The sequence below is a fragment of the Struthio camelus genome, chromosome 6, assembly GCF_040807025.1.
Source record: "Struthio camelus isolate bStrCam1 chromosome 6, bStrCam1.hap1, whole genome shotgun sequence".
Lineage (NCBI taxonomy): Eukaryota > Metazoa > Chordata > Aves > Struthioniformes > Struthionidae > Struthio > Struthio camelus.
Window position 1 is genome coordinate 29,924,466 of NC_090947.1, and position 19,208 is coordinate 29,943,673.

At 39.5% G+C, this 19,208-nt stretch overlaps 1 protein-coding gene across 3 annotated transcripts in view; it reads left to right on the plus strand.

Annotated features, from left to right (window-relative positions):
• The first annotated feature begins 626 nt into the window (after positions 1–626).
• The window catches only part of CYP27C1 (cytochrome P450 family 27 subfamily C member 1), a 29,246-nt gene continuing 10,664 nt past the window's right edge, over positions 627–19,208 (plus strand). Inside the window, exons 1-6 of one of the 3 annotated variants that reach the window (XM_068948972.1) lie at positions 627–1,129; positions 6,169–6,359; positions 8,267–8,466; positions 11,041–11,250; positions 13,108–13,271; positions 16,789–16,955. In XM_068948972.1, coding sequence (XP_068805073.1) covers positions 797–1,129; positions 6,169–6,359; positions 8,267–8,466; positions 11,041–11,250; positions 13,108–13,271; positions 16,789–16,955 — 1,265 coding nt within the window. In that variant the 5' untranslated portion in view covers positions 627–796. Of the gene's footprint in view, positions 1,130–1,233; positions 1,364–2,249; positions 2,436–6,168; positions 6,360–8,266; positions 8,467–11,040; positions 11,251–13,107; positions 13,272–16,788; positions 16,956–19,208 lie in introns of those variants that run through there. The other 2 variants (XM_068948974.1, XM_068948973.1) reach the window with 2 other exon arrangements.

Genomic DNA, 19,208 nt, shown 5'->3' on the forward strand with positions numbered 1-19,208 from the left:
GGAAATAAATATGAAGACAGTATGAAGGCTTTTCAAGTATTGTACAAAACAAACTGATAGGTAGATTGGAACTCAAATTCTCTGTGCGTGATTATAGATTGATGCAGCCCAACTGAGAAAAGCTGTGGTGGAACAATGTATGCAGTTAAAAGGCATTGTTTATTTTCTACAAAAATCACAATCTAGTTAAGTATAGCATATTTAAAAGATGAAACATTCTGCAATACAAAGAACCACCTTGGATACTGTATTTTATAGGAACTGTTTGTAATGTTACCCTGGAAAACCATTGCTAATTGTGTGTGGATGCAAAAATGTTTTCCACGTACATTACTGGATGATGAATGGTACTAAGAAAACGTCACGCAGACAACATAATATTTTCTAACATATGGGAATGAATTAATGCTACAGAAAAAAAAATAGCCCTAAACCCACCTTTTTAATGAAGGAGAAAATTAGGGTAATCCGTATGGGAGATTTCTGCCAAACCAATGGGGGAAAGGAGGGAAAAATAAACTTTGGCTGTATGCTTAATAGGTAAATTTATCTGATTTGAATTATACAAAATAATAGGTTCATTCTATTCAAGTCTCATCCCAGACCCACCCCCCTTTTCCAGCCCTAGGGGAGGGAGCGTTAAATAATGGTCTGTGTAAACTGATGCTCATGCAGCGAGAGTTTGAAGAAGTGCTGCTTGTACAAGTTAAAGCAGGCAGTGAAGAAAGAGCAACCAAATAAAAAGCAGCTGCAGGGACAAAGTGGACCTTTCTGAAATTTAAAAAAAAAAAAAAACATGTCTTTCTTCACGAGGGTTTTGAAAATGAAATGCAAGCGCACACTTGAATCTGAGAGAAGGACCTACTTTCACCACGCGATTTTTGTCAGCAGGTTTCACCAGCTGCCCAAGCTTTCCAGCAGCCCGTCTCTGGAGATGCAAAATAACTCGCCAGGGAACAAAGACGAGGAGGTGATGGCAGACTCGGAGGGCGCAGGAGAGCTGCTGAAGCCCACCACCCGCCAGCTCCGCCGGGTGAAGAGCCTGCAAGAAATGCCGGGACCCAACACACTCTACAATCTGTACGAGTTCTTCTGGAAAGACGGCTTCGGCCGCATTCATGAAATCCAGGTACAGCTTAGCCGGCTATTTAATAACTTATTCACGCCAAGATTACTTAATCCTTTCCTTTTTCCCCCTCATAAAACATTGCTTAACCGTCGAGTTAGCAGCACCGCAGCGAGTCATCGCAGCGCCGTGTTCCTGCTGTTACGAAAGAGTCGGGATTAAGAGGATCCCCATTCAATCCCCATGTCCCTTCCTGCTCGGAGGTTTTGCGTTTTTGTTTCAGCGAAGAGCCTACGAGTAAGTTGCTTTCGAGCCGTACAGATACCCTGTTCATAAAATGCGGGCTAGCAGGAGTTATTTCCCTTGTATGTGGGGTGACTGCCTAGCTGGCACCCCCTGAGCTGTCCCCTTTTCTTTTCATGCTCCTGCGTATTTTGAACTTTTAGGTAGGTGCCTTACGCTCGGAAAACAAGAGAAAATATCCCATCTTCTCGAACTTGCCTGTTTCACAAGCTTGCAAGGAACTTATTTTTGGCGGGTGAAGCTGGGAAATGCGGGCTTTCCTCCAATCTCGGAGTGAAACGCCCAGCCTCCCGCAGCCACCCTCAAGGTGAGGCCGTGCCGGCACCCAGAGCTGTGTTTACACGGAGGACGGCCGCGGTCGCGCCGCGGCTTGTGGCTGAGGCACCGCTTCGAGGGGGGATGTGCAGGCGGGCGGGGGGCCGCCGGCCTCCCTCCGCTTTCCTCCTTCCAGCTCAGCCTGAGCTGTTAACGGCCAGAGACCATTTTGTCTCCTCAGCTTCGACCCTCTCCTCTTTCATTAAATACCCTTCGCATATATAGGTCCCCTGAGGGGGCGGCAGAAGCCCCTGGCCCCGGTGCCCGCGGCGGCGGAGCTGTTTGCGCGACCCTCCCCTCAGCGGGAGGCGGGCGGTTTGAACCCGTCCCCGGCGGGAGGGGGTGGGGGAGGGCGCGCGCGCCCGGACGGGGGCCAACGGTCGCGGCTCGCGCTGCGCTGCGCTGCCCGCCCCGCCCGCCAACCGCCGGAGGCGAGGCCGGGGAGCCCCCGCGCCGCCGGCCTCCCGCCCCCTCCCCTGGCGCCCCCATTGGCTCGCGCGGAGGCGGCTGCCGGGGGGGGGGGGAAGGGAGGTGGCGGCTGCCGGGGGGGGGAGGGGGCGGCGGCGGGAGGCGGGGCCTGGCGGCGGCGGGAGGCCCCGTGAGGGATGCGAGGAGACCCCCGGCCGCCGCTGCCGGCGGGACCCCGAGATGCTTCCAGAGCGGCCCGGCCAGCGTCCCCCTTTCCCCTCCCCTCCCCCCGCCCCCGGCCCTTATCACCTGGCGTGTGACAGCTCCTCGTCTTCAGCGCACGGTGCGGTGGGTGGGCAGCGGAGACGGTAAAATAAATCTGGACCAGGGTGGGGCATGTGGGGTTGGAGAACTGCCCTCTCCAGTCCTGGCATCTCAACTCCAGTCCTGGCATCTCAACTGGGGTGGTTGATACGCTGCTGCGTGTCTCCTTGCTCAGTCCCACCGGAAGGAGATGGGTGAAGCGCTGTTTTCCAGGCTTGCCACTGAAAAAGGAGTTTGGTGAAGGAGCATCCTTATTTTGTACACTGTTTCTTAGATATTGGCATGGGCAACTCTGTTATCATAAGAACGTGTCATTCTCAAGAAGTTGTTTTTGGTTGTTTGGCCAAACGTGTACTTCATTCCTAAAAAGTCACATTGCGTCTCCTGAGGCCCTTTCCCCATGCAGTCCAAGTGATCATAAAGTGAGCATTTGCATTGCAAGAGAGTAAAGCGGTGGTTTTCACCCTTTTTCAGTTATGAGTCCATGAGTTTTCGGCTGGAGGTGCAGATCTGTTTGGAAATTATACATGTGTGGCATTTCTTAATTTTGCTGTTCTTAATCACCTTTTCCAGCCCGCTTAGACTCACAGACCACCCCAAGAGGTCCATTGGCTGCAAACCCCTGAAATAAAAACCTAGAGAGATGAGAAGTAAAAAAAGGAAAGAAAAGAGAAGCCAAACCGGGCATGACGGACCTCTGAAAAGCTTGAGGATCAAAGCTGCAAATTAGGGTTTACACAGAGTACTAAAAACACCAGAAAGAGGCAAGAAGCAGGGAGGGAAAAACCGGCTGGTTTTGTTGTAATTTTCATGTAGATTTCTGCAGAGTGGTTAGGCTCTTCAGTCAGTGTTGAGTTTGATGGCAGCCAAACCAGATTTCTGATGGTGAATCACTTGATTGCTTGCTAACCAAAACACATGCAGACGAAACTTTTCTTTATAATAGCTAAAGTTTTTTGTTACGTTATATTTCTTCTTTTCTCTGTTTCTGTGTTGCTGGACAGAACTGGAGAGGGACTCACAATATTGGCATCACCCTAATATGCATTGAATTCGAGTTTTCACTGCCCTAAGTATGAAAAAGGTGTATATATAAAAGGTATTGAAAAAGACCTAAGTTGTACCTACTTTTCACAACCACTAGCTGGTAACAGAATTTTTCCCTTTTTAATGCAAGTTATTAAAGAAAGGAAAGCCGGAGGAAGGATAAGGAGGAACTGAAATATGATACTAATTTTTATGCTGTTAAGAGTCCCAAAAAACACTTACAAATCATAGATGGCCTCTTTGCATACATGCTGGATGCAAACAGGCATTAACTGGATTAATAACAGTCTGTTAAATTTAACAACACAGTGAACATCAGGAATGAATTAATCTGAAACCCTTTGGTAACCAGCACAGCTACTTAAACGATGTCCTCTGACACACGCAAACATTCATAGACTATATGCAGAAGGGGTGGAGAAGCTGAGCGTTTTTTCACAAAGGAGGTTCTGTTCTCAGTAACATGATTCCAGTTAGTCCTGGCCAAAGCAGTAATGCCTACAGCCATTATGACAAAGGGAAAGTATTTTTAATTTGATGGAAGTTAGATCTCTTGTGTCTCATCAGTACTGTGCAAGTATAAAAAAGAAGAGGTGAAGGGAAAGGGTTTGGGTGCTGATAGTCTGAATTTATGGCATGTGAAGGAATGCATGGTGTTTGGGTGGTATGTGAGACAATAAAGTGTAATATTTTTAAGGTCTGGAGCAAGGGGATAGAAAACCTATGTTGTGACAGAAAACATCTAACAGAAATACTAGGCATTTCTTTAAACACGGGACTGATACACAGAACAGCATTCTGCTGAAAGCAAAAGAAGTCAGAATACCTTGTTCTTGTCTGTTTCTGTTTTGAAATTAGTATTTTATTTATTTGATTGGTTATCTATTTGATTTATTTTTTTGTTGAAATTAGTCTTACCATGTAAACCTCACAATAACTGAGAAAAATCATGCTGTTCCATAAATAGCAAAATTAGCTGAACCTGTTTTTCTATGATTTGTGACCTGAATCTCCCTCACCCCACTGCCTTTTCCGTACAGCATTTGCCCCCCAACTCTCGCCTTGCTTAAAAGACTCTCATGCTCTTTCTTCTTTCCCTGTTTCGTTTCATATCCCAGAAGAGATGTCTGGGGTAAGAGACACTTTGGGCTCTGGAAGTGCTCATTCATTGATTGGTTTGCATATGGTAGTTGGTAAGCAGGAGACCAAACAGAAATAGTAACTGTTGAGTTCCTGCTGTTGCATTTTCCTCATCAGAAGGACTAATACACATCTCTCATTTGAATCCAGATGCTGATTTTGGAAAATAATAAGAATATAATTGTAGGAGGCCTTTATGTCTGTGTTAAATTTGACTGAAAGTGGACTGTATATTCCAAAAGTAATTGTGAAGAGACTGTCAGCACAACTGTACAACTCTGTTTTATTTGGAAATGAGGCAAAAACAGTTACATGCCTGTAAGTGTTTGGTACCATATGCTGAACAATGGTTGGTGTGTCTCAAACATGCCGTTGACAATTAAACCTTTCATCTCTGTAACCAAGACTAATTAAAACATCTCTCATGAATTAAACTTGAGTCAACACTAGACTTCTACTAGCATAGCTGATATCGGATGTATGATTTATAATCAACATGCTTCTGCAAGCAGATGTCTCTAGATCAAATGCAAGTAAAGTATCAAAATTAAACTTGTCAGTTTAACTTATTTCGTTACTTTAAACTGAAATTTTCAAGTTTTCAAATTTAAAACTGACCCAAATCCAAAGTCCTAATAGTATATTTTTAAAAACTCTTATGTTTGAATTATAGATTTTTTTCCTGCAATGTCTCTATCATTAATTTTTTTTTATTAGTTAAGCCTCATTTTTTTCCTGAAATGATTTTGTGGATACATTTCAAGTGAATTCCTGAAAGGTGAGTGTTTCCTTTCATGACCAGCTTAGAATGAAATTTGTTTAAAACAATCCGTAAGATTTTATGGGACAATTATATTATTTCATAAGAAAACTTTTTTTTTCATCATTTAAGGTTTTCCAGTCCTCTTTCTTAACTGCCTATTGTTTGCCTCCAGCTTGAATCATACAACTTGCAGATCAGCCACTAAATAAACCTCCTTGCAGTAAGACTTAAGGTTTTCCTTTTTTTTTGCAGAACTAATGTATGTCTTTCTAAAGTTCAGTGCTGATGAATCCACCCCAAAATGCAGAGTTTATCACTGGATATCGCTGTTATACTGTCGTAGTCCTGGGTTAAGTTTGAGATGGTTTATTTGCAAAATACATTAAAAGTAAATTACTGTATTTCTGTATTACACTTTTGATTTCACCTTACTTATCTCCATGGTTTTTGCTTTTTCAGACATTCTTTCCAGCTTACTTGATCTGGAGATATGTATTTTTCAATTCTCCTAGTCCTTTCATCTTCTCGGTATTTGGTTTCACTAACCTTAGCCTTAGATGTTTGGGTCTTTTCAGTCAGAGGTCCTGAATGGTGTGACCTCTCTGCTTTTCTTGTGAATATTTCAGAATAATACTTAGGTGCTTTCTAGTGACACTTCAAACTGTTTCTTGACCGGAGAGGTGGGGATCAAGTTCCACATGCCATATGTTGATTCACTCTATGAGAAATTGACAGTTTCCTTTTCTGTTAATCTTCTTTAATAACGTTTTACTTCTGTTTCTCTTTGTTGATGATACTGTAGCAAAAGCACACTCAGGAATATGGGAAGATCTTCAAGTCTCACTTTGGTCCCCAGTTTGTTGTATCCATTGCAGATCGAGATATGGTTGCTCAAGTCCTCCGGGCAGAAGGTAGAGCACCACAGAGAGCTAACATGGAATCATGGCAGGAATACCGAGATTTACGAGGAAGAGCTACAGGACTTATTTCTGCGTAAGTGGTTGCTCCTGCATTTTCTAAGTTTTATAATAAAAGTATGTTAATTTTCTGAAGGACTGTCATCTGGGAGTTGAGGCTTGTCTGTGTCGGGAAATTTGTATGTTTAGCGGGGAGGAAGGAGGTTATGAATTTATGGTGAATTGTTTATTCTGCTATAAATTTTCAAAGGGATCCTAATGATGCATAGTTTGAATGTGGAGTAAGCTACCTCATATAAAAACATTCCCGGGAAACTTGTCTCTCAGGTAGAGATTTCTGAGCTGCCTCAATTATCTGGAAGCCATGCTCCAGAGTAGGACTTAATAGCTTTGGCATAGCACCGCACAAACATGGTTTTACTGCCTCACATCTAAGCTGATACATCCACTTGGCAGCATGTTGTGTGGATTTACCAGCTCAAGCTGACATTAGCTCCCTTGTTCACCAAAGTGCCCGCTCAGTAGAGTAATTAAGAGAAGTCACTGTATGGTAAATTCACACTGTAGTGCGTTCCCATGCAGATGTATCTTTGTATGTGACCGATTCTAGAAGAGCTGTCTGTCTTTTAAAGCTTACATAAGCTCTCTGAGCACGTGGGTGTGGTTAATTGCCACTGGGAACTACTCACAGTCACCACTGACAGAAGATGTCTTTTAGAGGGAAACTAATTCTCTGCGTCATGGCCGCTCTCTCTTTTTCTCAGTGGCAAAAGACTTTATGTATTAGATCTCAGACTGGGATCTTAAACTGCCGTGCAGACTAGCAGTTCCTTGACATTTTGTGAAACGAAATCTTAAATCAAGAGATAGGCAGAAAATGTCTGTTAAAGGAATTGAATTCTGCTGTTGGCCAGTAAGTTTCTAGACCTTGCAGCATCATTATTTCAGCTGAAAGAATTTCATCAGAAATCAGTTGCTTACATAGCAATTTAAAAAAACAAGTGTAAAATACAATTGAAAGATATTTCTGTCACCAGTGTTCCAGACTACTCTGCTTATATGAAGCATGCCGAGGTTACAGCTCAGGCTTTTAGCCTTTGACGCAAAGATTTCAATAGATAGCTCAGCAAAAGGAGAATCTAGCTGTAAATAGTTTCTCTATAGATACCAAATTTATTGTCTTTGTTTTTGTGTCTAAATCAGACGAGCTCATTGCAGCTAGGGGTAGTGGTATGCATAATGTAATATCGTGAGTACAGTTGAAGCGTGTCTTTTCAACCTCACAACTTTTCACTTCCACATAGTTTATATAATTTTTAATATATTGTCATCTGTATTGAAAACCCACTGTAGCCTCTCAGGAACTGCAGTACAGGCCATTTGTCACAAAAAGTATATTATGTTGTAGATTGAGAATTAGCATACCTCAAAGTGTTATATTGTTAATTGAATTTACAGTGCTAGCTCAAATCATTGATTTGTCAGATCTGGATGAGATACATGGCTTTGGCGATTAAACACCAGTTCTAGTTTATTTAAAAAAAAACAGTTTTGTTTTAAAAACAAATTTGCCGAATACCCATTCAAATATTTCAATTAAATTCAATAAAACCTTTTTGCAAATCCAAATTTCTTGTGTCAGTACTGCTCAACTACTAATATGGAGACACCTGTCAAATTCAGAATACTGAACGGACAAGTTCTATCACTCAAATCAGAGATTAATTAATAGATGCACATATTGTGACATTGTGAAATTAGTGAATAAAATATGGAATAAAAACATAGGCGTTAAAATATGGAATAAAAACATAGGCGTGTAATATCAAATACATGTTATCATCCCCCCCCCATTATTCTTATTTCATCAATTGATTTTTCATCTCCTAATAAAAGCGTAAACAGCTTTCATTGTGGAACTGCTGCCCAGCTAGAGATTGTCAAGAAGAATTGTGTATAGACATTAATAATAATTTCTTTTAGGGAGGGGGAACAGTGGCTAAAAATGAGAAGTGTACTGAGGCAAAAAATTCTGAAACCCAAAGATGTGGCTGTTTTCTCTGGAGGAGTCAATGAAGTTATTACAGATTTAATTAAAAGGATCCACACCCTCAGAAGTCAAGAGGACGACAGGGAAACAGTGACCAATGTTAACAACCTTTTCTTCAAGTATTCAATGGAAGGTGAGCCCAGACTGTGTAACAGCTATATAGAAATTGGATGTAAAGCTGTGTGCTTACGGCTAGGCATTTTTGTCACAAACAACTACTGCCTCAATCGTGATTAATTTGAAGAGGGAAGCTTGATATTCTGCGTTCAGGGATCTTCTTACTTAGGGCAATGGATATCAATAGAAATTCTTCATAGAGTTCAAACGGATGGTCCCTTGTAGTAAGGGATAATTCCTGTGGAAATGCTGATATATATGCAAAATATAAAATCAGGGAGGGCCCTAACCAGTTTCAGTACTCCATATCTCTGTATTAATTTCTCAAGAATGAGGGTGTTGATCTAGCAGTCTAACTTCTCAGACATGTTAATGTAACAGTCTGCTGGCCATATTGCTGGTCAGGGTATCAGTGTAGTATATCTAAATTCTTAGTTTCGTATGGGAAAAGATACTGGTTCCCACTGCTTACATATGCGCTTAATGTGGGATTGCTGTGCTTTCCTTTAAATCATCTGGCACTGGCTACCATTAACGAGAGAATATTGTGCTAGATGGAACCCCAGTCTGAGCTAGTAAGGCATTTCCTGTATTCTGATAGAAATTTAATGGTGATTCGCATTTCATGCATTCCTTTAACTGACTTTATACAGCCTGTTCTTGTTGTACGTATGTGCCTTTTAAAAACATTGACACTCTGATGAAAGACAGCTGAATAATTTGAGGTTTGCAAACACTTCAAATTTGCTGACCTGTACTGTATCAAGTGGCTGGCTGGCTGGTAAACTAATCTGAGTCTGTTCTACACGAATAACGTCTAAAAGTGGCACTCATCTAAGTGTTACCAATTTTCAAGAATTTTAAACTCTGAGCTTACACATTCAGTATAACTGATGGGTTAGTTTAAATTCTTCACGTTCTTTTAGTGTTTATAACTTGTGCCTCGCACACAGCTATTTCATATATGAAATCCACTTTCAGTTAACTTTTACTGTCAACTACTCAGTGACCCAGTGGCTTCTTGAAAAGACTATCTAAAAGGTTTAAAAAAAAATGCATGAGACCTGGCAGTTGTTCAAAGAAGCACAACAGAAATTAAATCTCCAGAAAAATATCTCCAAAGGGAGGAAAATTAGGGAAGCCAGAGTGAATTGAAAATAGCTAGATTTTAACAACTGTTTCTAAGCAAAGAAGAAACTTGCAGGAGAGAACATAAAAAAAAAAAAATCTTTTTTTTTTTTTAAGAGTAAATATTCTAGATAATTTATGGAGAGTTTGAGGGAAGACCGGGCAAGATCAAGGTTAAACCTCATACCTATTGTAGCTGTTTTTAATAGAAAAAATAGAGGAAAAAATAGGAGAAAAAAGAGGCTAGAGAGTTAATAGACCACTTATCCTAAACTACAATTCCTGAAAAGGTACGAACAAACTATCGATACAGATAAACCAATGAATTTAAAAGCACAAACTTTTTTTAAAGCATGCAATTTGATGCAGAGGTCTTGGAGAAATTATCTAACTGCCTTTTTAAATTGCCTGATTGCCCCACTCAATAAAAAGAAACACTAAATAAGGTTATTTGGATTATAACAATGCTATTTATACTATGCAACATGGTATTTTCATTAAAAAATGGGAAGTATGGTCTAGATTATGCTGGTAAAAGTTGGGAGCAGAAGTGGTTAGAAATCTGTGCTCAGAAACCAATTAAAAATAGTTTGCTGTCATACTGGGAGAGCACTTTGACTAAACCCAGTCGGTCAGTTTCTGGTCCAGTTCTGCCTAGTATTTTCATTAATAATTTGGGTACATTTATAAAACTGAACAAAAAGACTTCAGGCACACTAGAAGACAGGATTTTAGTTCAGAATCAACTTGATAAGTTAAAGAAATGGTCCAGAGCTGAGCAGAAGAATTTAGTAAAAATATATACAGAGTACTGTTCTTTGGAAAAAAAGAGATTCACAGTGGGGAGCACTGCAATACTGCAGAAAATCATCCGAGGAAATCATAAGTCACAAAGAAGAGAAGAGTCAATAATGTCATTTGCAACAGTGTCACACACACTTGTCCTTTTTCAAGGCTACCTGGACTCTGTCATGTGCTGTGCGTCTAGAGCATAATGCATGCTCATTATCCATTTAGTGCTGCCTTACCCTGGCAAAGAAAGGCATAGCCACTGCTAGGAACTCCTGCGTTATCGCCAGCTATCAGAAATACCTTTGGCCTTAAACTCCCTGTCCACTGTCCTGAAGGCCACTACATGTGGCCACTAACATGTTCAAGATTTGTAGTGCAATGCAAAGCACAGTAAACATGTTGGAGGGTTGCTGTACTTCTTTCAGAATTCCTGGATATCATCTTGAGCTGAACACTACTGACAGAGTAGCCACTGGCTCTCTAAAATGTTTACCTGAGATTTAAGTATGTGTTTTAAACTTCTATTTTATCTAACCCCAGTTACAATTATAATAAGTAAACATTTTTTGGAACGTAATTCTATAATTTTACTATTGTAATTCCTTAAAGTACTAATATATATGTATGTATCTGTATATGTATAGCAAATTCTTTAATCTCTCATGTGCAGGTGTGGCAACTATTCTTTATGAATGCCGGTTGGGCTGCCTGGAAAACAGTGTCCCACAACAGACTGTTGAATATATTGAGGCTCTGGAGTTGATGTTTAGTATGTTTAAGACCACTATGTATGCAGGTGCTATTCCCAAATGGCTTCGTCCACTTATTCCAAAACCCTGGAGAGAGTTCTGCAGATCCTGGGATGGACTCTTCAAATTTAGTAAGATTTAGCAGTAGAAAAGTTCAGTTGTGTTTCTGCAGATTCTATGTTTGTGTTTGAACAGGACTTCCTGCATTTCTTTTCTAAAATTATAATAAGACATTGTGGCAGAAGAGGTGTCACAATAGTGGGATAAAAATTATGTGAAATATTAATTATTTAGAGTAATAAATCAGGAGAAGTTAGATGAGCATGTAGGCTGTATATCAAGAAATATCTTTATTATTTTTATTGGATCTGTGATCGAGTGCCGTAGTAAAATTTTCATATTACAATTAGACTGAGCAAGGGAACAGCTTAAAAAAATACTTTATTTTTAAACAATTTTGCCGGTACAATTTAAATAGTCCCTTATTTTATACTGCTATTTCATTATTTGCTTTCCGCTCTTTCGCTGCCTCGTCATCACTGAAGTCCACATTCTATGCCAGGGCTTTATCATAAGCCACTCAAATTTCAATGAGGGTGGTTTTGTTGACCTTGGTGAGTTTTCAGTCAGGCACTGTGATAAAATAATCACCCCTGCAACTGGCTAGGAAGTTAAAAAACGAGCTCTAGCATTTAATTAATAGAGCTCATCATGGAGTTTTTATATACACACAGGCATATAAGTTGGCAAAGAACTACACTATTTACACTGCAATATGTTTTTTGTAAACAAACCATTCCAGGCTATGAATCTTTTTCAGTCATCTAAGTAAAGAGGAGGAATCTTGTTTGTAATATTTTTATTTAAGATTCTGGAGCGTTTTAAAAGAACTCTTCTTCAGTAATGTTAGGAAGCTACATACATATTTGTTTTTATTTTATTTTTGACTTTCTGGAGTGGAGTCTTTAGTTTCATAATTCTTAATCTGCCTCTGTATATTGAACTGTACTAGCAGTCGTAATTAGGGAATCTAATGCTGGTAGTGGAGTGATTCCTTTGAGACATCTTGTATTCTTTTTACACTGCCACTTTTAAATTATTTGCCATGATAAAGTGTTATTTTTCCCCTTTATGGGTTAAGAACCAATAGTAGACCTCAGATTTATTTGAACAACAGGTGGAAAACAGTTCTTGAGGAATTTCTTCTGTTTAAAATTTTTTTTGTCATACTATTTTTTTGTTTAATCCCTTTGTGAAAAAAGGAATTAAATAGGTAAAAATTATGTGTTTTAACCAGGCTGTTGCTGTATACGATGTGTGTGTGTGTGTGTGTGTAGATTTCATAAAGGAAATATGTTCATTGTGTGAGAAAGTAGCCTTCTGAGGAGTCCTCATCTTAAAAGTTCTCATCTTTGTTTCACTGAAGATGTTGATTGTAGTAACTAAAGGATAAAAGGGACCTATGGGTGAAATGATTAAGAAGAAGTATAATTTGCTGCCGTCTTTCAATTATTGTTATTACTTGATGCTCCTCATCTTTGTCTTCAGTGTGGTTCCGTTCTGTGGTACATACCTCCCAATTGCTGCTAACATCTTCTAGCAGCTGCTGCATGCTGACCTGCAGCATGCTCTACAGAGTTCACCCCCTTTTGCAGAATCATCAGAAAAAACAGCCGGTTGGGTGTAAAACTTGACTCTGAGCTTCCTTCACTCCCAGCCAGAAACTACAGTATCAACTGTCCTCTCCTGATCCTCAGCTCTTTCATGCCATGAGCATCCCAAGGATCCCATCAGTTCCGTCTTTCCTTATTATGAACACCCAAGGACCCCTACCACCACTCTTTTACCTTTTTCTTGATAAAATTGTTTAAAATACCTTATTTTTTTATGACTGTGTAGCGTATCCTGAGGGAGAAGTCTCATTGCTGAATGGAACCACCAGAGAAATAAAAATGGAGGCTTAAGTGATTTTTTTTTAAATCCTAAAGGTCAAATCCATGTTGACAACAAATTAAAGGCTATTCAGTCTCAGCTGGACCAGGGAAAAGAAGTGAATGGTGGGCTACTCACCTACCTCCTAGTGAGTAAAGAACTTACTTTGGAAGAGATCTATGCTAATATGACGGAAATGCTCCTGGCAGGAGTGGACACAGTAAGCGTATTATTTTCATTTTTCTTGTGAACATTTGTCTTTGTAAAGCCGTACCATTTGTAGCTATCTTCAGGGGAATTTAAGTTGTTGTTAAGGAAATAATGGAAGTTGTTTTTAAGGAAAAAAAATTTCTGACACATTTGAATCATGGAATCTTTACAGTGATAGAAAATACTTGCCACGCAGAGTAATCTCTATACTGGAATGAAGTCAGTGGTGTTCTGTTCTAGCTGTGGTTTACGTACAAACTGCCTAAAGAGTAGCAGGAACCCATCACTTGGGAGTCTGTTTCATAGTTCATTAAATGAATGAAATAGCAATTGTCTTTAAATTCTGCTTGAATTGTCGTACATTTTCTTTCTTTAGGTTGGATATCAGGTCAGTATTTATTGCTTTTTTAGGCAGGCCATAATAGAAAGCACTGCTGAAAATTAGTGTGAAAAAATTGTTCAGTAATCTCATATGCAGAATTTGGTAAATGATTTTAACATACGGATAATTAATCAGCTCATACACACATTGCAGATCAGATATTTGACTTCTGCTGAAGTCTGTTAGAAGGGGGATGCTAGGCCAGCGCTAAAATGATGTAGGTAAGGTATTAGTTCACTTTACCCTTCTCGTGCTGGTAGCATGGAGTCAGTCTAAGATAGAGGACTATCATCATGGGGCTCAGTGGGAATGAGGCTAGAATATGAGGCATGTAACACCTAGAGAACCATTTTAAGGGGGCCACGTTAGACCGACTAATGGATCTCTAGCGTTTGAAATTACATTAAGGTCACGTATTTCTTTCCTTCCTCTCATTCCTACCATGTGGAATCAGTATAGCTTAGTGTGATCTGTAGCACGACAATCACAAGCATAAGAAAGGATAAACATGAGTTGTTTTACCACGTGTACAGTGTATACTGAGTTACTTAGAAGGTCACTTCTAAGTGACGTGTAACACTATTATTGTAAATGACTATAACTGAACGTTATTTTTTAAAAAAAGCTACATAAGTTAGATAAAGAGAGTTAATGCTATATAACATTGTGTTTACTAGCCTTAAAGTAACAAAGGTAAAGAAAGTAAAAATGTAAAGTAGCCTTATATTAAAAAAAAACCCAACCTCCTGATAATTGATTTTAGATTTTTTTGATCTAAGAGAAGTTTGTGAGGTTTCTAAGGAAAACAAAAAAACCCCAACAGCAGTACTTTTTGAGCTCCAGAGTAAGGAGCGTATGTAAAGCTTATTTATATGCTGAAGGTTATTCCAAAGGTTAATTATTCCAAAGGTTTATGAGGCTGGAGAGTTTTTTGATGTTTTGGTCTTAAGTAAAGCACTATCATTCATCCCATTCATTTTCTAGTCCTTCAGACCCTTAATTTTCCATTTTTTGTGTGTGAGGGAGTTTTCATCAAACTAAAAGGAGAGTGTTCAAGTTCATGCCAGTGGGAGTCTGTTTTTCCATTTGACTCAGCATCCTCAGCTGGCAACATTTTGTGAGAGGACTGTACTGCTGATTTCCTCATTCTCAAGTACAAGACAGAAGCTGAGGGAGCCTTTTTTTCCCTACTGCTGTCATTTCAGATCTCATTTCATCATAGAAACTGAAGGAGGTTTACAGGATTATAAAAGCTTTCAACAAAATTGTAAGGCTGTTTTTGGCTACAAAGCATTTTTGCTGTCCCTGGAACAGTGCTAATTTTTAAGAGGTTATGGAGGAGCTGGGAACCTGAGAAGAAACAGTGTTTATATGGCAGGAAGTTCTGTACTCAGTTGGCACTATTGCTAGCTCCTCTGAGGAATAGTGCAGGGCTGTATTTTAGCAAGGGACAGCAACTCAGTATTCTGAGAAGAAGAAAGGAAGGCTTCTGAGAATGATACTTCTAGCATTGTACGCCAGTTTGAAAACAAGATATAGAAGGTGACTGTCATGTCGAATTTACTTTCTAATTTAATCTTAAATGTAAGCCCCAAATGAAACATTTCCAGAAGTTGTTGGGTGTTTTACGCATAAATTGTTTGCAACCTTAAGCTTTGTTGTGCCGATGAGTGAGAAGCTGAAAATGAAACTCTTTACTCCCTAAAAAATGAAACTGATAATCTGTCTTCATTATAAAGGTTACAAAAATGCCGTTAAAATTAATTAAATAAAATTAGGTTAGCAGTTACATTTTCTCTCTCTTAAATGCTGTAAGATATTAAGAACAACATAGGTAAGGAACAATATCTTTACAGTGTCATTTTCCCTGCCATACTTACTCAGGAACACTGAAAACATATTACTTATGTATTACTATGTAATAGTATACATAATAATTATATATTACTAGCTTTCTGTCTTTAGTGATGATTATAAGGGAAGCGGACTCAAATAAGGCCCTTTGTTTGACCTTAATATCTGAATGCACCTGATACTAGACTCAAGATTTTTTGCTTCTACTATTTGAATGGAACAGTCCCTGAAATCCAGGTAGTTTAGACACAAGGAGTCATGATTGAATGAATGGTAAATATTGGACCACAAAAACTTAATGAGTTGAAAAACTCTATTTGGTTACGTGTTAGTACAAATGGAGGGAATCCATGTTCTCATAGTGCATTATAAACCACAAATATGCATGGAAGTGCAATTTTTCCAGCTGGTGTGGAAAAGAATTAGATAGTGGGTTCCTTTAAATCATCGTGTGCTCAAAGGTGAACTGTCTTCTGCCTTGTATCCTATTTCTTCCTTTGTACAAAATATATTTTTTAGTTATTTTCCACAGAGTACCTCTTTTCTGCAGTCTTGATGACTGTTAGAATCATGAATTATTTGTGGGGGGAAGAGATTATTTTACCTATATACATTAAAATGTTACATTTAAACAATGGATATATGTGGTCATTTTAAATACATAAACTCCTCTTGAAGTTTTCTTATGAAAACTTTCAATATGATGCTGAATGGTGCCATTTCCCTCAAGGGGGAATTTTAAGAGATAAAAGGTGTCTGCTGTGATGTAGCATCACTACCAAAGGATGAAATATAATCTTAGCAGTATTAATATCAATTCTGTTGTTGTGCGGATGCTGTGAAGAGACTGCCGTATGCTTAAAATGGATTGGTAATATTCTGAGTAGCTTTGTCTTCCTGTAAAATGTTTCTGTTGGGAGGAAAGTTAAAGCATGTACTGAAAACTAATAGTTAATTTAATCCATTACTGTTTATAATATGTATGTTTCAGTATTACTTATGCAGTTTTGTTTGCATTTGCCCTTTCAGTTGCTTTTTGATATTTCCCTGGGAAAATACCCAGTGGATTGTTTTTGTATGAAGGAGAATTTTAGGTGGAAAAGGGCTGAAGTAGAGGATGGTGAAATCTGATAACATCCCATTGAGTCCAGATGTTAATCACTGTCAGTCTGTTTTATAACAGTACACATGTGAAACAAATATTTGAAAACTGATTGTTTTTCTTGGCTTGAAATTATTTTTAGTCTGCTCTTGTTGGACTTGAATGTGATGGTAGTGGTTTCTTTCTTAGACTTCTTTTACTTTGTCCTGGGCAACGTATTTGTTGGCAAAGCACCCTGAGGTTCAGCAACATGTTTATGAGGAAATAGTCAATAAGCTGGGGAGGGACCAAGTTCCTGTTGCTGACGATGTCCCCAAGATGCCTTTGATTAGAGCTGTGCTCAAAGAAACCCTCAGGTAAGTAGCAGACAAGTGCAACTCATTAGTTTAAACATTTAATTCCGTGTGGTTATAGTGGCTTTTCAGTCGAAGGTAACATTTCCATTTAATTGTTATTTGTTGCTTCTGCTTTCATTTATTGTAGCAGTAATGTGTCCAGGGATTCTCAAGCAATTAAATACGATCATTAATATAATGTTTAATGCTTTTTAAGTATGGTAGAAATAATATCACATATTTATAACATGCCTTGTAAGGTAGGTAACTGAAAGCTTGTTTTTGCCTGAAACTGAATGCTTGTTTAAAGCATTAGTTTCTCTGATGGACTGTAAACCCCTGAGTGCCTTGCCAGTATGCCTGGAGTGCCAGGGTGCCAGCAAGAATGGGGCTTGCTCCAGGAGGGAGAATGAGACGGGAGCCCAGAGTGATCACAGCATAGGCAGGGCAGTGACCTCACCGACCAGTGTGCCCATCCCACAGGATCTAGGCATGGCTTGGCTGGTGGTCACTACCTCTGCTTTTGAGAACGCACTAGTCAAGGGTAGTGCTTGTGCTTGTGTGCAGTCACACAGCTGTGACTGATCTCTCAGGCAGGGGTATTGTGTATGGTGGTCAGCAACAGGCTCCTATTCTTACTGTTTTTCCACAGATAAAGAGACTGAATCAGATATAGACTAGTTAATCTGCTTAAAGCCGTGTAAGAGATGCTTGTCAGAGCCTGAACTGAATCTTTTTCAAATGGTTTGTATGTCTGCATAGTAATACTGGGTATGTGTGCAGTCACTCAAGGTGTAAACCTTTTAGCTCAAGCAAATTTGATTAAGTAGCCTCAGATTTTTCTGTTAACATTTCTCTCATCCTTCTGCTTGTGCAGGGTGTGCCTAGTATAAGTTGATGAAATGATCTATCACTCTTGTATTCCTTTAGCTCAGGGTTGGACCATGGTTTCCTTGTTTTGATGAGATCTTTCAATTATGTCACCTGAGCTTTAACATGTCTTCTTAAGTTTCTCTTCACTTTTTCCTTGTCCTTTACTTTGAGAAGCAATTTTTGTTTACCTCAGTGACTTTTGTGACCAAGGTGTCGAATTTAAGCCTTGTTTAACGTGTAAAAACTCGGTCCTTTTCTCAATCCTTTAAATGGATACATTTATTGTCTTGGTTTGGCCAAGGACCACCATCTGTCTAAGCTTCGACCTCAGGGCAAGGAAAGAGGTTCAGAAGAAACTTAAAGTCGCCTTCCTCACAGATCTTTCTTCTATCTCAAACCTTATTGTACCGACTCCCCATCTGGATGTACCTGCCACAGTGATGGTCCTGTGTCTTGCTGTAGATCTCCTCTCTTTACTTCTCATGCTTCCATTTTCGAACACAGTGGAGATTGTGATAGACATCATTTCTGCACCTTGTTAAGAATCTAACATAAGCTACATACCCCTCCTGTACACCTAAAGAAGTAGAATTGTCTTTTACATCTCGGTACAGTGTCAAAAATCTTGATGCATGATTTCTTTAATGATCAGACATTAGAGATCTTGTTCTCCCACTGAGATCTTAGCCGTGTCCTTTTCATAGATGATGATATCTGAGTCGTAAAGTCTTTGACCAAAAAAGAGCCAGCAAAGGGGCAGTCAGGAAAGGGAAGAGACATTCTTACCTTCATAATTTTATTCCCAGGGGAGCGGACTCTGAGCCTCTCACTTTTCAGATGGTCCTGCAGGACGAGACCACCTACAATGCGTTAGCTGTGTAACATTGACTCCAGGCTATTTCATATGCTGTGGTGCTATTCAAGACGCTGCCATGCCACACAACTTCAGTGAAGAAAATGTGAAACTTTGCTTTCATGCTATCTTTTTTGGCATCTACTGTTGTTTCAAATAATCAGTCTCCTTCCATCTTACATCTCCAGACTGATTTTCTTTACATTTTCCTCAGTGCTTTCTTGGAAGTCAACTTTGTTTTATTCCTAAAGTATGTCCCAGTGAGTACAGGTTCCAGGTCAAGTTTCTCAGGAACAAGTTTTGAGCCTAACCTGCTCAAGCCGGGATTGCTATCAATGATGTTATTTGTTATAAGCTAGTATGGTTTGGCAGGCCCTTGCATCACATGCAGCAACCACTCAGCGTTACTGTCTATCTTCCAGCAGGTGATTCAGATTTTTTTCTCCCAACTTGTGCTGAGCTCTTTGACTGCCAAAGCAATTGCTGAGCATAATTAAAAAACACGTTCATCTCTCCCTGGCAAGGATTCTAGACGTAATGCACTAATG